This window comes from Loxodonta africana, chromosome 4, assembly GCF_030014295.1.
Source record: "Loxodonta africana isolate mLoxAfr1 chromosome 4, mLoxAfr1.hap2, whole genome shotgun sequence".
Classification (NCBI taxonomy): domain Eukaryota; kingdom Metazoa; phylum Chordata; class Mammalia; order Proboscidea; family Elephantidae; genus Loxodonta; species Loxodonta africana.
The window spans coordinates 135537408-135554655 of record NC_087345.1 but is presented as its reverse complement, the minus strand read 5'-3'; the positions used below and the strand labels follow the sequence as shown (position 1 = coordinate 135554655).

At 42.9% G+C, this 17248-nt stretch overlaps 1 protein-coding gene across 1 annotated transcript; it reads right to left on the bottom strand.

Moving 5' to 3' along the window:
• Window positions 1-15433: 15433 nt before the first annotated feature.
• Window positions 15434-17008, bottom strand: LOC100670711 (adenosylhomocysteinase-like). The gene is given in 1 exon segment (XM_023548729.2): window positions 15434-17008. A coding segment is annotated over 1 exon segment (1497 nt). The 5' UTR covers window positions 16994-17008; the 3' UTR covers window positions 15434-15496.
• Window positions 17009-17248: the final 240 nt, after the last annotated feature.

Below are 17248 nucleotides of genomic sequence, written 5' to 3'. Positions count from 1 at the left end.
GTGGAGCAGCCCATTCCTAGGGTGGTGGGGGGGGGGAATGACTAAGGAGAGGGGAAAGAGAAGGTGGGATTGTCTACTATTTGTTCACTTTTCACAGCTCCCTAAGGAGCTTGTAAGTCTTTGATGTTCAGACTCCATACAGTGACATATTCCCACGTCCCCACCGCAGCCTGGCTCTGACACACATAGAAAGTACCAGCAGTGGCCTAATAATTTACTGGTTATTGGCTTAACCTACTTCTTAGCTGCCAGGAAAAAATTGTGAAAAACCTTTAAATGGGAAATATATATATATATACCAAAACTAAACCCACTGCTGTCAAGTCAATTCCAACTCATACATATACATACGAGTGTGTGTGTGATTAATAAGAGAGTTAACCTACAAACCACAACCGAATGTCAATTTGTAAATTATTGGCACATCCAAATAAAACATCCTTCTCTCTATATTTGTTGTGTGCTGTCAAGTCAATTCTGACTCGTAGAGACCCCATGTGACAGAGTAGAGCCGCCCCATAGGGTTTTCTAGGCTGTAATCTTTACTGAAGCAGATCACCAGGTCTTTCTCCCGCAGGGCCACTGGGTGGGTTTGGACCACCAACCTTTTTGGTTAGTAGCCCAATGTTTAACCTTCGTGCCACCAGGTCTCTCTCTCTCCCTCTCTACATAAAATATCTATCTCTATCTGAGCTCCCACCTAACTCACTCATGTAGGTTATCTTTCTCTTTTATTCTCTTTGAGCTATCTTATAGCTCTTTAGGTTGTAGAAAACTGATAATGCAAATGATTTTTCCCAAAATTGCAAATTCGTTAAACCCAAACCCACTGCCATTGAATCTATTCTGACTCATAGCCACCTCACAGGGTTTCCAAGACTGTAAATCTCTAGGGAAGCAGACTGCCACATTTTTCTCCCCCAAAGCTGTTGGTGGTTTCAAACCACCGATTTTCGGTTAGCAGTCGATCACTTTATCTAGTGGAGTACAACTGATTATTGTCCTGTGGAGAGACTCGTTTTTGCACCTGTTTGTAAACTTATTTCAGACTTCCTTTACTTCATGTAAACATGTGTTTCTTTGAATTCTCCTCTGACCAGTTGTAACATGTTACTGGTTCCTTCCTTGATTAATGAGTTAAATAAAAAATTTGAAGCAATTTCATGTTTGTATAAGGGTCATGATTATATCCTTTTAAAAATTACCTTTTAACAACTTGGTAGATGATTTATGTCCTGAAATAGCTTATTTCCCTCAGGAAGGGCTTGGTGAGAATCTTGGTAACTGAGCAAAGTTAATATTTGAGATTTATGTCTAGTGCTAACCTTATTTCCTAACTCTTCTACGTATAATTTCAATTGCATTTATAATCATTACCCTGTGACAATAACTAACGGCCAAATGATGCTTCACAATTGGCCAAGTGTTTCAGCTATTTTATTCACATACCAAGGCCCCATATAATAAGTTGAACAAGAAGTATTATAATTCCCACTTTACAGATGAGGAACTAAGGGGATTATGTGACCTGCCTGCCATCACACAAATGAAAACTCAGCTCTTTTCATTATACAACCCTACTGCACCATACCATGCCACACCCCTCCTGTACTTCATTGAGCCCCTTGAAAAATCAAAGTTAATTCAATTAACTTTGGGACAAATTTAGAGTTAAGGATATTTTATTTGGATATGCCAATAATTCGCAAATTGATATTCAGTTGTGGCTTGCAGATTAACTCTCTTATTAATGACATTACTCAATTGATCTATAAAATTGCTCCCAAGGTAATTTATAATAATATCCATTTTCTGAAGGAAGAAAAAAGCGAACTAATATTTATTAAATACAGGCTAGTTGGCAGGTCTTTTTACATATATTTAGTTTTCATTTAATCTTCAGCATAACCTTGTGAGGTAACTTGTATATCCTCATTTTTCTGATGATGATAATATAAATCACAGGAACTATTTATTGGCCAGTCATATATTATCTGATGCAATCCTCACAACCATCCTATCAAGTTGCTTGCATGAGTGAAAACTAAATCATAGGAATGTTGAGAACATTTCCCGAAGTCATAGAGTTAGAATTTTAATTTAGGTCCAAAGCCCATGCTCTTAACAATAACTTAGTGGTTCAGTGTTTGGTTGGTCAACATAACCAAGGCCCAGTCTGCACGGAGCTTTGTACTCAGGAGGGTGAAGAATAAATGGAGCCTCTGGTCTTGGTGTCTTGCAATCTAATAATGACCAGGGTCAGGGAACAGATGGGAACCTGGAGAACAGGGACAAGGAGATTCTTGGCATATATGACCAGAGATGAGAAAGAAATTTCTTTTCCAGGGATCTAGAGAGTTTGGGCGGTGGCGGGGGTGGGGGGTGGGGGGCTTGGGTGATACAAACAGTTAATGCTTAGGTGCTAACCAAAAGGTTAGAGGCTCCAGTCTACCCAGAGGCGCCTCAGAAGAAAGCCTGCTGATCTACTTCTTAAAACTCAGCCATTGAAAAGCCTATGGAGCACAGTTCTACTCTGACACACATGGCATTGCCATGAGTCAGAACCAGCTCCGTGGCAACTGGTTTTAGAGGACCTGGGGTATGAGGCCATTAAGGTGAGCTGCCTGTGTGCTTCAAGCCCCCTAACTTTCCCCAGACTTTAGTCCAGAGTCCATCTACCATCTTGATTTAAAAAAGAAGAGTTATTCCTCTGTCATCTCTATAATTTGTTCCCAAATGAAGCCTTGTCAAAATGTTGAGAAGTTAAGAATGGTAACAAATGTCAACCAACTTAAATGGCTTTCAAGTTATATTTGGAGCTGGGTCAAGTATAAGGCACGGTGCTCAGGGCTGCTGGTCATGTAAACAGGTAACACAGATTGGGGAACTCTTTGCTCCTCTTCATCTCTGGTGTTCTCTAAGAGAATGACCTTCAAGTTGGATAAGATAGGACAGGAGAGAGTCAAAGGTACCAGTGAGTGAAGAGATGGCAGAGAGACCGTACCTGCCTACATGTGACCCAGCTTCCTGATTTAAAGGGATTTTGTGCAGCAATCTGAGAAAACTTGCAGAGGTGCTTGTTGAAACACCTTGGGTAATTTGTGAGGGAACTGGGGAGGATGGGACGGAGCCCTGGTGGCTCAGTGGTTAAGCGCTTGGCTACTCAGCTCAAACTCACCAGCCGCTCCACTGGAGAAGGATGTGGCAGTCTGCGTCTGCAAAGTTTACAGCCCTGGAAGCCCTACAGGCAGTTCTACTCTGCCCTATAGGCTTGCTTTAAGTAGGAATAGACTCGGTGGCAATAGGTTTGTAGAGGATGAGAAATACGGTGAGCCTCAACCTTCAAGTAAAGTAAACATTGACGTGATTGCCGAAAGTGGATGCATGTGGAGGCCTGGGAGACTGGGCAGGATTTTTGAAGAGATTGTTGGGAAGATAGTGTTTGAATTTAGAAAGGGAGTGACCTGGTCACTAGCAGCCATCTGGTCTATGCTAAGAACAAATCACAAAAATTGTCCAGTGAGAAAGCATTCCTTTCTGGGAAGTTAGGCAAACAATACATATGGAGTGTTTGGATTTCAGTAATTCATTTTTCAGAGTTAGGTCTCTATTGGTGCAGGTGTGGCAGACGAAATTAATTTCACTTAGAGGTTTAACTATAGTTCGCTGTTTAATAAGGTCTGAAAGCATATGATTCTCTGACTCAACGCTAAATGGCAATTTACAAATTAGGGGATTTCTAGAAAACACTTATACACAAGCTGACTAGTGTCCATGCTTTTATTTGCTTAAGCCATCACTATATACTGTATTATAAGCATAAAACAGGGAACCTCACACACAAAATACACTTCGAGCATTGCCATGTTCTGTTCACTTATTCAACCCTTTTCTTTACAGGAATCAAATACACAGGCCTCACCCCCATCCTTAGCCTGTCTTTCCTTCCCCTGCCAATACTTTCTTTTGCAGTGAGTGTTCCAGTTGTTGAAGAAGGATGAAGTTTCCCTTTCTTATCATCCCTCAGGCTTTTCTTCGTAGACCAGCGCTGGAGACAGGTTGGAATGTGGATGACTTATCCTTCTGGCCCTTGTTCCTCTACTGGCAAACGGGAGTTTTCTGTGGTCTGAGGGTTCTTCTCCGGCCACATGCTGACGTACTCCATCCGGCAGCAGGCTGGGGGCCGTTTGCCTCCAATGTTTGACTATATTAAATCTATTTATAAATAAGCGTTTTCAAGTTTTATGTGGGAAATAATTTTTATTTGCTGTTTTTCTGGGGAATCAAGCACGTCCCCACCTCCCTTGGTAGAGTTTACATGAACAACTGGAACAAGAGGATGGCTTTTTTTCCCCAAAACCAAGAAAAACTGAAGCACTCTCTTCTTCTTCCAAGAATGGGTACATGTCCATGTTTGTCCTGATAAAAAACCTGAAATAAATTCTGTCTTACTACAGAGCGTGCGAACAGGGTGGACCAGGAGCCACTGCCTATCGGGTCAATGGTTTAGAAGCCACTGAAAACAGCTTAAGTCTTTAAGTTTCCACTTCACCAGAAGTGGGAGATATTTCAATTTTAAAAATTCTAGCCATTGATTCCCAAGGGGCAGGGAAGCAATGAAGAGTACAGGAATTTAATAAAATTAAGAAAAATAAAATGGCCTTTCATTTTCCTTCTAATTTAATTTTTTTTTTAATCCAGCAAAACTATTGAATTACAAATTTTTTAATATTATGCCAGTTAGGAGAGAAGGATATAGGGAAAAAAGAGGGAGAGAGGAATGGAGCAAAAGTTGGGGGAAAAGCAAAAGATAAAAACAGAGCCTCTGATCCAGTTGTAAACAAACATATGCAGAAACTGATACAGGTATGGCCAGAGGCAGATAAAGCCGGCAGTCAGAGACACGGATAGAAACTCTTTCACATAGAAACACGTACACACATCCTCAGAGAGAAAGAAAGAAAATAACATACGCACAAACCCTATACAGACCCAAAGAATTAGAAGCACACACACTTAGAGATCCACACACTGACGGAGGTAGAAAGTAGCAGTCATTGAGGTGCCAGAAAGAAATGGCACCGTACAGTAGTGGTTCAGGGGTAGAAATCTCACCTTCTGTGCGGGAGATCCCGGTTGGATTCCAAGCTGATGCACCTCACGCACGATCATCGCCTGTCTGTCAGTGGAGGCTGGCAGGTTGCTATGATGCCGAACAGGTTTCAGCAGAGCTTACAGGCTAAGACAGACTAGGAAGAAAGGCCTGGCAAGCTACTTCTGAAAATCCTATGAGTCACAACGATCTGATCGGCTGTGCATGGGGTCTCTATGAGTTGGGGACAACCTAAATGGCAGCTAAGGACAGAGAGAAACAAGGGGAAGGGATATGTGGGATGTGGAAATCCCCATTCATTGAACGCTTGCCATTCTTCAGATATTGTCTTAGTCTCCTTCCAGGGGATTGTTGTGCACTTGTTACAAACACAAGTTTTGGATCTTGCCTCCAACATTTCCTAATTGTGCGACTATAGGCCAGGTACTTAGCTTCTCTGAGCTTCGGTTCCTTCATTTTTAAAATGAGGGTGATAATAACCACATCACAAGGCTGCTGTAGGAATTAAATGAAATAATGTTGATCAAGTGCCTTGCTCGGTGCCTGGCTCAGAGCAAGTTTAACAAATAATGACTAATACTGTTATTAAAATTTGTAACAACACTGTGGAGTAGGTTGTTATTCTTATTTATTTAGATACAGAAACTGAGTAGGTTGTTATTCTTGTTTATTTAGATACAGAAACAGAAACTCAGAGAAGTTGAATAGCTTGCCCAAGCTGCATAAACAGTGACGTGGAGCCAGATTTGAACTCAAATTTACCTGGCTCGAAAGCCCATGCCAATGTCATTGCACCATGACTGAAACCTACATCATTTAAAAATGCTGCGCTTGTGTGCATGTGTGTAAGTGTGTGAGTGTGTGCGTTTGTGGTAGGCACATGGTAATACAGTCCTCTCTCTAAACTTTGAGAATTGCTCAAAATCTTCAGATCTTTTTACATAAATTGTCTTGGATTCTATGTGGAAGTTTAGATATTTCTTAAACTCTTCTTCCTATGCATCAATGTTGAAAATTTTTATTTATATTGTAGCTTTGTGAAGTGAACTTCCAGCCACAGTTTCTAGAAACCTTCCACCTTCTGCGCACTGCTGTCAAAATTCATCCTGATCTTCTGTAAACTATAAGTGCAAATGGCATGGCCTCTGTGCTTTTCAGACGAGATGAAATTAAGCAACATCACTCACAAAGCCCAGGCTTTATATAGGTTGTTTTGATCTAACATGTTTTAAAAGGGTGGGGGTAATCCCATTTATGAAGTTACATTCAATCCTTTTGGTTAGAAGTAATTCCAATTAAAAAAAATATCTATAAATCTTAGCTCATGGATCACAGCCTCAGCTCATTTTTTTTCTAACTCCTAATAGAGCTAAGCCATCCTCCCCTGCAACTTGTACTGAACGACTTATTTACAGCTCTGTCTGCCTGCTAAGCTTGAAGCTCCTTGAGACTAGGATCTCTGCCTTTGTATCAACAAGGCCTGTACAGAGCCAGTCACAAGGCAGGCTTTAAATGTTTATTGACTGAATAAATGAACTCCTTCTGAACACTCCCATAGAAACCAGTATGTTCTTTGCCATGATTTTTGTCTCTTTCCACTGCATATTTTAGTACACTTTGTTTTTTGGAGCAGTTTTTAAGTTTACAGAAAAATCGTGCAAAAAATGTAGAGTTCCCACATATCCATCTCTCCCCTGCAAAAATTCCTACTATTATAGGTGGTGCAAATGGTTTGCTCTAGACTGCTAACCTAAAGGTTGGCACTCCAAGCCCGCCCAGGGGTTCCACTGAAGAAAAGGCCTGGTGATCTACTTCCATTAATTACAGCCAAGAAAATCCTACGGAGCCGTTCTACTCTGTAGCACATGGGGTTGCCATGAGTTGGAATCCTACTCACCAGCAACTAGCAACCACACCAGCATTTGTGGAATATATTTTATACAATTGCTCAAACAACATTTATATATTATTATTAACTAAAGCTCATAGTTCACATTAGAGTTCACTCTTTGTGCTGTAAAGTCCTATGAGTTTAGACAAATGCGTAATGTCACATGTCCACCATTATAGTATCACACAGAATAGTTACACTGCCCTCATATTGGCTGGTGCTCTACCTATTCAGCCTTCCCTCCCTCTAAGACCCTGGGCAATTGCTGGTCTTCTGTTGCATTATGAATAATTTATAGCTACATCCTATCTCAAAAGTAGGTCTTATATCATTTTCATCACTATATCTTCATTGTACCTAAGATGTTGTTCTTGTTGGGTGGAGACGAGGTGATTCCAACTCAGAGGGACCACATAGGACAGAGTAGAACTGCCCCCTAGGGTCTTCTAGGCTGTAATCTTCATGGGAGCAGATTGCCGGGTCCTTTGTCCCGTGGAGCTGCTGGTGGGTTTGAACAGCCGACATTTGGGTTAGCAGCCAAATGCTTAACCACTGCACCACAGGGCTCCAGGTGATTAAGATAGTGCCCTGAATACCAGAGGAGCTCAATATATTTCATAATCTTGTTCTGACAAGGCAGTTTCTTTTATATTCTCTTTTATACTCAACCAGAATTCTGAGAAAATCCTTTCTAAGTTTGCTTTTCCTTTCTCAGAAATACTGAGTCACTACTCTGAAAATGGGGCTTCTGTCTGTGCCTGAAATCCACCAGATTCAACCGCTTCATGTTAACTTTTCCTTTTATGGATTCATTCAGATATTTCATGATAAAACACAGAGAGCTTGCTCAGGATCATGCCAACGTGCCACCTGATGGCTGGATATAGCCCAAATCAGCACCCAGCTCTGATCCATCAATGAGCAAAGTCTTGAGGAATTTTCTTTTTTTCAACTGTTATTTCAAAAATGTTTTCTCTGTGCCTAAAACCTGCATTCTCATACCATTTCTGTGTCTGGTCTATACTGGGTGAGCCTGTTCCACGTTATACATTTCCGTATGAGTGTTCCTGAGACTGTGTTGTCTGTGTGTGTCCTGTGTCCCCAGGGCAAAGGTATGGCTCCTCCTTTCATGTTGTGAATCAGTGAGGATCTGGGAACCAAGAACTTGTGTTTTCGTGTGTCAGCTGCTCTAAGTTTAGGCTTTGCTTAATCACTCAAAGGCACGGCTGTTTGGCATTTCTCTGACATTCTTCATTTGTAAAGAGAAAACAAAGGCATGAGGGTGGTCTCACCTTGGGAACAGTGCCCCATGAGTGGAGTGCTCAACCCTTTCTTTCCCCTCCCCAGGCCAGAGGAGAAAGGAGAAAGGTTTTCCTGGTTGCAGAAAGGCCTCTTTTGACCTGTATCTCTGCAAAGTGATAAACAAAGAGGAGGAGAGAAGCAGAAACGAGTCCCTGGATAGTGCAAGCAGTTAATGTGCTCAGCTGCAAACCAAAAGGTTGGAGGTTTGAATCCACCTAGAGGCGCCTTGAAAGAAAGGCCTGGGGATCTACTTAAAAAAAAAAAACAGCCATTGAAAACCTTATGGAGCAGAGTCTACGGTGACACACATGGGGTCGCCATGAGTCAGAGTCAACTTGACAGCAATTGTTTCTTGTTTTGTTTTGTTTTAATAAGTGAGCTGCTAAGAGGTGGGCTCCGGTCTCAACAGCCCAAAAGTCATATAGGAAGCTACCACCACCAGGCAGTGTAAACTTCCAGGTGGCAGCTGTTTCGTTATGGCACATTCCATAAAGCCTAGAAAGGTGGAGAGGGGAGAATCCAGAGGCAACGAGAGAGAAGAGACCAAGGGAAAGAGCTATAAGCAGAAGCCTGGAGAGCAGGGAGGGAGCAGGCAGAGCTTAGAGTAGCGGGACCCTCCCTGGTGAAGCCTCCTGTCATGGTGGTCCCGGTCCTTTGTCAGGGATGCTGGCCCACATTCGTGTAATCATTTTCAGAGATTTCGGTCTGTTTCATAGTTCCTTTGAAATGTCACCTTCCATTTGATCCAGGCCCAGCCAGTCTTCGGAATGTGTTTGTGATGTAAGGAGGCAGAGATACACATGCGCTGCCCGAATTCCCTGAATCCTTGCCAGAGCATTCAGTGGTATATTCATGGGGTAGTGTAGTCAAGTGTGATCTGTGCTGGTGGTTGTTCCTGGGCCAGCTACGTACAGAGATAAATGCAGCAACATTCTGTGGGAATGTTTATTTAACAGGTACCGCATGTCCGTGCATTTTTTTAAAATAATTTTTATTGTGCTTTAAGTGAAAGTTTACAAATCAAGTCAGTCTGTCACATATAAGCTTATATACACCTTACTCCGTACTCCCACTTACTCTCCCCCTAATGAGTCAGCCCTCTCCCTCCTTCCAATCTCTCCTTTCGTGACAATTTTGCCAGTTTCTAACCCTCTCTACCCTCCCATCTCCCCTCCAGACAGGAGTTGCCAACACAGTCTCAAGTGTCCACCTGATACAAGTAGCTCACTCTTCATCAGCGTCTCTCTCCTACACATTGTCCCGTCCCTTCCATGTCTGATGAGTTGTCTTCGGGAATGGTTCCTGTCCTGGGCCAACAGAAGGTTTGGGGACCATGACCACCAGGATTCTTCTAGTCTCAGTCAGACCATTAAGCCTGGTCTTTTTATGAGAATTTGGGGTCTGCATCCCACTGATCTCCTGCTCCCTCAGGGGTTCTCTGTTGTGCTCCCTGTCAGGGCAGTCATCTGTTGTGGCCAGGCACCATCTAATTCTTCTGGTCTCAGGATGACGTAAGTCTCTAGTTCATGTGGCCCTTTCTGTCTCTTGGGCTCGTAGTTATCGTGTGACCTTGGTGTTCTTCATTCTCCTTTGATCCAGGTGGGTTGAGACCAATTGATGCATCTTAGATGGCCGCTTGTTAGCATTTAAGACCCCAGACGCCACTTTTCAAAGTGGGATGCAGAATGTTTTCATTTTTACAGATGAGGAAACTGTGGCCCAGAGGGACCACAGGTGAAACACTAGTAGGTGGAAGAGAGGGGACTTAATGCCAGTTCTCTCTGATGTTAGAGATCATACGTTTCTCTGTAGAGAAAACCATGTGATTTCTCAGCATCTCAAAACAGACAACACATGAAAATACACTCATCGGAGATTAACTCTAATGAATAAGCTTTACATTACCTGTAGGAGGAAGGCACTGGAGGTGTTGACAGTCTGATTTTATTTTGAGTCAATTACATGCAATTCTGCCTTTCCCTCTCTTTCTGCCTCTCCCTGCCTCTCACAAAGCAAACCCTCTGACACAACCCTGAGCCACCCTATGAATCTTGGTGTGTACATAAACACAAACAGATATCCGCACAGACCTTCTCTGTCTTGTTCTTACAAATACACTCTTAGTGAAAATTATCTTAGGACATAATGTGATAATAAAACAAGGGCTCATTCCACCTCAGGTGCTTCTATAACACAGTAAGGCATTTGTATCAGCTGACATAGTTTTTTTTTTTTTTAATTTCCACATTTAAATGAACAGCAGTGTTCCTAAGAGTAGAAACTGTACTTGTTTAAAATCCCTGTGCTATGGGACAAACACCATCTCATTCGATACTCACAACCACCCTAGCCGGAGGTCTTAATTATCCCCATTTTGTAGATGAGAAAACTAAAGCTTAGAGTGGTTAAGTAAGAGGAGTCCCTGGGTGGGGCAAACAGTTAAGGCACTCAGCTGTTAACCAAAGATTGACAGTTTGAATCCACCCAGAGGTGCCTGGGAAGAAAGGCCTGGAGATACATTTCCAAAAAATCAATCATTGAAAATCTTACGGAGCACTGTTCTACTCTGACATACGTGGGGTCGTCATGAGTTGGAGTTGACGTAACAGCAACTGATTTTAGGGCTACCTGACTGGGAAGGGTGGAATCCAAATTCTACTTGGTCTACCTGACCCCAGAGCCCCAGCTCTGTATGCTTATTCCAGCTTCCTTACCGTTCCTCAAGTTTCGTCAGAACACAGTTGTGCTCAAGTGTGTGTTTGAATTTCCTTCTCAGGTCCCTAAATTGAAGTCCCTTGAATGCATTCTTGGGGTCTTAAGTCTTCTGCCATTGCCCCTCCCAGGCACATGTCAAAGACCCACTTCCCCTCTGGCCTCCCCTTGAGGCACTTGTGCCAGCACCAGGGCACCCAGCTCACTGCTGCCTCTCAGAACCCTAACTGGGTGCTGCCTACTGTGGAATCTTCTCTCCTTCGTCTGACCTCTTTAGAAAATGTTTTGGTCATTTTTTTGCCATTGTTGTTTTTGTTTGGTTGGTTGATTTACTGCTTTATTTTTCTCTTCTGAGCTGAATAAGGCAGGCCACAGTGAGACTCCCTGGGGCCATACGGAAAATTCCATCACTCTCACTAACCAACTTGTTCTTGAGTGACTGCATTTACTCTGTGACTCCTCACTCTTCTGGTTTTTATTTTCAGCTTATATGTTCCCTCCTTTCTACTTTGTAAACAAATTTCAATAGAGCCTCCTCAAACTTTGATAGAACTTCTACCCCAGAACTTAGGTCAAGTTTCTTTTTTAATGTCTTATAGACACCTCAGTTATATTTTTCACTTTACAAAATCGGTTTTGCTTTTGTTCAGTTAAACATTTCAACAGAAAATATGTCGAACTTTAGCAAAGTTTGGAGAATAGCATAAACACTTGGATATTTACTACCCAGCTTTACCAAATCTCAACATACGCTAGTACTTCTCCTGCACACTGTTTCTCCTTATTTTAACACCTTGCATTCCTGTGGTACCTTTGTTATAATTGATGAACCAACATTTGTACAGTATTTTTAACTAAAGTCCATAGTTTACATTAGAATTCACTGTTCTTGTTGTACAGGCTTACGGGTTTTCACAAAATTATGTCATATGTCCACCATGACAGTATCATACAGAATAGTTCAACCGCCCTAAAAAAGGCCCTGTGCTCTATCAATTCATCCTTTCCCCCTGCTTCTGATCCCCTGGCAATCACTGATCTTCTCATTGTCTCTGCACACTTGTCTTTCCGGAATACCATATATTTGGAATTATACGGTATGGAGCTTTTTCAGACTGCCTTCTTTCACTTAGTAGTTTGCATTTAAGGTTCCTCCGTGTCTTTTCCTGACTTGATAGCTCATTTCCTTTTGTTCCTGAATAATATTCCCTTGTATGGATGTACCACAGTTTATCCATTCACCTACTGAAGGACATCTTGGTTGCTTCCAATTTTTGGCAGTTATGAATAGCTGTTATAAAGATCTGTGTGCAGGTTTGTATGTGGACATACATTTTCATCTCATTTGGGTAAAAAGCTAGGAGCATGACTGCTAGATTGAATGGTAAGCCTGTGTTTAGCTTTTAAGAAATTGCCAGGCTTTCTTCCAAAGTGGCCGTGCCACTTTGCATCCCCACCAGCAATGAATAAGAATTCTCATTACCCCATATGCTCCCCAGTAGAAGAAAATTCTATTTTTTTTTAACAGTAGAATTTAGTCTAATAAATGTCGTAGAAATGATGGAATTAAAAATTCACTACTTCGTCGCCTCTAAGGAAATAATCAACCCAGGCAACAATCAATGATGGCTGACAATATTAAATAGAAGCTGATGGAGAACAGTACAGTGGAGGGACCAGGCTGTTGCCATCTTTAGTCCTCAGTCAGTTTCACCGTCACTGGACGTTGTGTGTCTCCTGATAGGATGCAATGGAAGTGCTCAGCGGGGTCTAGGAAATTTTCTCACCAAAAAAGTTGAGCTGCATTTAACCAAATCTCTAGGGCAAATTTCTGTGTACAGGGAACACAGGGGGGAAGAAGCAAGTTAAGTAACACCGGAAGAACGCAAAAGGATACGTTCAGAATGTGGGACAGTCTAAAGAACAACCGATTCAGTTTCTTTGACAACGAAAGTATGAAAAGGGGGTTGGGGAGGAGCAGGCCTGTTCTCAATTTAAAACAATTTAAGAGCCATTAAAACAAAACATGACAAGTGGCCCTCGTTTGGATCCTGTTTTGTTACAAGCCTAGTGTGAAAAGATATCTTTTGGGGCAGCTGTGAAAAGTTAATATGAACTGTGTATTTTAAATGATACCAAAAAATGATTATAACTTTGTTAGTCTGGTAATGGCATTATGGTTGTATAAAAAAAGAAAAGTCCATTTTTAGAGATGACAACTGAATTAAGGCGTTTGCTTTAAAAGGGCAAGAAACAACATGGATAAAATGCCACAGATACACATGAGGCTCCTGAGGGAACTCTTCCTTGATCTTATTTTCGTTCTCCTCTCACCAAAAATACCCACAGTCTGAATTTGATATTTACTATTTCCACCCATGCTCGTTTCTACTACTTCATATGTGTGGATCGGCAGGTGATACATAGTATTGCTTTCCATGTCTTCAAACCTTCCACACATGGCAGTCTGCAGCACCTACCATTCCAGCTTGTTTTGTTATACAACATTGCCTCTTTTTTTTTTTTAATTGTGGCATTTAAAAAAAAAACATATATGAAACAAAACATTGAGATTTATTCATTCTGACAGATATAGGTCTAGCTCTTTGCTATACTCCTTTATTATACTCCATTTGCAAAGTAGCCCACAGTTTCTTTATTGATTCAGCTGTTGACTGATATTTGTGTTGTTTTCAACATGTCACTATTATCAGCAATGCAACAGGAATCATTATTGTACATCTTTCATTGTTTACGTTTACTATGGGGTGAAAGGTATTTGCATTATTTTTACCAGAAATTAATAAATAATCCTTCAAAGATATTGTAATAATATGTGCCCAACACAGTTTATAAGAATATATGATCCTCTACATGTTTGCCAATACTCGGTGTTATCAGGTGTTAATGCCCTGACTTTTAGCCACAGTTATTTGGAGACTTTCTCACATAGAAACTTTGGCTTTCACATGCAAAGTTCCAAATGAAAGAAGGCATGTTGAAGGCTGGAAGAGGAATGTAATTGATAAAAGAAATGTACAAAAACCTATACATATCCTAAATTTTCTGAGTCATGACATCAAGGTAGTGTAGAGTCATTCTAATCCCAACATCATTCCAGTTCCTCCTCCTGCACAGAAACATCCTGAAATCCATCAACAATCAGGATTTAAACAGCCCTTGGAGGAAAAGGGAGCCCTGGTGGCACAGTGGTTAAGAAACCAGCTGCTAACCAAAAGGTTGGCAGTTCAAATCTACCAGCTGCTCCTTGGAAACCCTATGAGGCAGCTCTACCCTGTCCTCTAGGGTCACTATGAGTCAGAATTGACTCAACGGTAATGAGTTTGGTTTGATTTTCGAGGGAAAGGCGCTGGTAATCTGTGAAGGAAGACTAGAGGCCATGGAAGAACAAATGGAAATAATACTGTGTGTCAAGAAGGAGCATTCAACTCTCCAGCTCATAAATCCTTTGCTGATCTCTCATCATTGTCGTGGGCCTGGTTGAGTGAATGGCTAGGGTGGAAGTAAGTGCAGATGCGACTGATAGATTCACAGACAGGATTAACAATCAATCCTCAGCTGCTCTGTGTTTGGAAAGGTGGGCGTGGGATCGCTTGACAGAGCAAAACAGCAAGAAACAGAGACAGGGAACAGCTTAGAGTAATTATTTAGGAAAAATACAAATATTTTAGGCATATAAGGTATACAAAGAATCATACAAGTACCCACAACTGAAATTAAGAAATAAAACATCACCAATGTGGTTGAAATCTCTCATGATTCTATTATCTTGAGCTTGGAGTTTATAACACCCACGCATTTCATTATACTTTTTTTTTTTTAGGCACCAAAATTTTTATGAACCCACCTTCCTCCTGTCCTTTAACACATTATAAACCAAATTAACTTCTTTTTAACCCAGGGTTGTGACAGAAACCAGCATGTTACAAAGAGGTGGCAGACCTATACCTGCTTTTACATTTTTCTGGCCCCTCTCAACCTCTGGTTGTCACTTCTCTTGCTCTCTTGGCTGGCCCCTAACAAGTCTATTCTAACCCCTGTAAAATAGGGACTAAAAGTTCCATCCTCACTGTCCAGAGGTTCAAAAGAATGCCCAGCACTAAGCCAGGCTCTCAGGAGCATTCAAACTCTAACAGTTGCACCCTGCCCTTTGAGTGCTCCTTCTCATGCGTCACAGGCTGAGGAACCAGGAAGCCTGTAAATCAAGTACCCCGGTGAAGTCCGTAAGGCCAGGCGAGGACTCAGACGTAAAGCGCATGGGCTTTGACCACTGCCTAAGGACTGACTGAGTAAGCAGTTCCAAGACGCCTGAGCTCATGGTTTCCTATAGGTGTCTCCTCGTACCTCCATCATGACCAGGGCTTTGGGAGGGGTTTCTCAACGCCCCTTACCATACCTGGAACAGCACAAGGGATGCAGTGGGGACCAAAGGCTGAGTGACCAGCTCTAGGGAGTGATCACGGGGAACAATGACAAACCAATCTCAAAGTTAGTGCCAGTTGTTTTTGGGGCCTGGGCAGGGATGCCAGTTGGAAGGCGAGGGGCAGGCCTGGCTTTTGGTAGCGGTAGTGATCAGGCTTGAAGGGGCCATCGGAGGGCATCCCCAGGTATTGGGCCTGCTTCTCAGTCAGCTTGGTCAGCTTCACGTTCACCTTGCCCAGGTGGGCTTCAGCCACTGCCTCATCCAGCTTTTTAGGCAGAAAGTGGACCCTGATGGCGTACTTATCTGGGTGGGTCCACAGTTCAATCTGTGCCAGCACCTGGTTGGTGAAGGAGTTGCTCATCACAAAGCTGGGGTGACCCATGGCGCAGCCCAGATTGACCAGCCGCCCCTCGGCCAGCAGGATGATGCAGTGTCCATTCTTCAGCTGATAGCGGTCCACCTGAGGCTTTATGTTCACCTTCCCCACAGCATTCTCGTTGAGCCACTTGACATCAAACTCCACATCAAAGTGCCCGATATTACACACGATGGCATCATCCTTCATCTGCTCAGAGTGCCGGCCAAGAATGATGTCGATACAACCTGTGGTGGTGACAAAGATGTTGCCCTCCTGACAGGCCTCATCCATAGTGATCACCTCATAGCCTTCCATGGCAGCCTGCAGCGCATTAATGGGGTCAATCTCGGTGATGATGACACGAGCCCCGAAACCTCTCAGGGCCTGGGCACAGCCCTTGCCCACATCACCATAGCCTGCCACCACTGCCACCTTGCCCGCAATCATCACATCTGTGGCTCGCTTGATGCCATCTATGAGGGACTCCTGGCAGCCACAGAGGTTGTCAAACTTGCTCTTGGTGACCGAGTCATTGACATTGATGGCAGGCACCTTCAGGATCCCATTGGCCGTCATCTTATATAGGTTGTGGACCCCAGTTGTGGTCTCCTTGGAGATGCCTCGGATGCCTGAGAGAAGCTGCAGGTACTAGGTGTGAATTAGGTTGGTGAGGTCACCGCCATCGTCCAGAATCATATTGAGGGGCCCATCCTTGAAGTACAGGGTTTGCTCAGTGCACCACAGGTACTCCTCATCTGTTTCACCCTTCCAGGCATACACTGGAATGCCAGCCTTGGCAATGGCAGCTGCTGCATGGTCCTGGGTGGAGAAGATGTTACAGCTGGACCACTGTACCTCAGCACCCAGGGCAACGAGTGTCTCAATGAGGACAGCTGTCTCCACAGTCATGTGCAGGCATCCAGCCATGCGGGAGCCCTTTAGTGGCTTGGAGGCTGAGTACATCTCCCGCATGCGCATCAGGCCTGGCATTTCATTCTCCGCGATGTCCAGGGCCTTTCTTCCCCAGGAGGCCAGGCTGGTGTCAGCGACTTTGTAGGGCAGTTTGTCCGATATGCTGGCAGCACTTCGGCATGGAGTGAGGGGCAAGAGCAAAGGGGGCCGGGCCTCTTGATGGGGAGAGGCACTGGGTGGGCAGCGCTGGGCAGGGCTCATTATACTTTTATTACATAGGTATGTGTCCTTAAGCCACAAAAAGCAGACCATTATGTATCCTAAAAATTGTCTTCCACTGCGTGCATTAGTCTACAACTTGTTTTATGCTGAACGTTACGTTTTTAAGAATCAACCACCATATATGTAGTTCTAGTTCATTCATTTTTGTTGCTGTATGGAATTTTATTGTGTGAATATACCACAATTTATTATGCATTTACCCATTGATGTCTATTTAGGTTGTTTAGTTTTTTG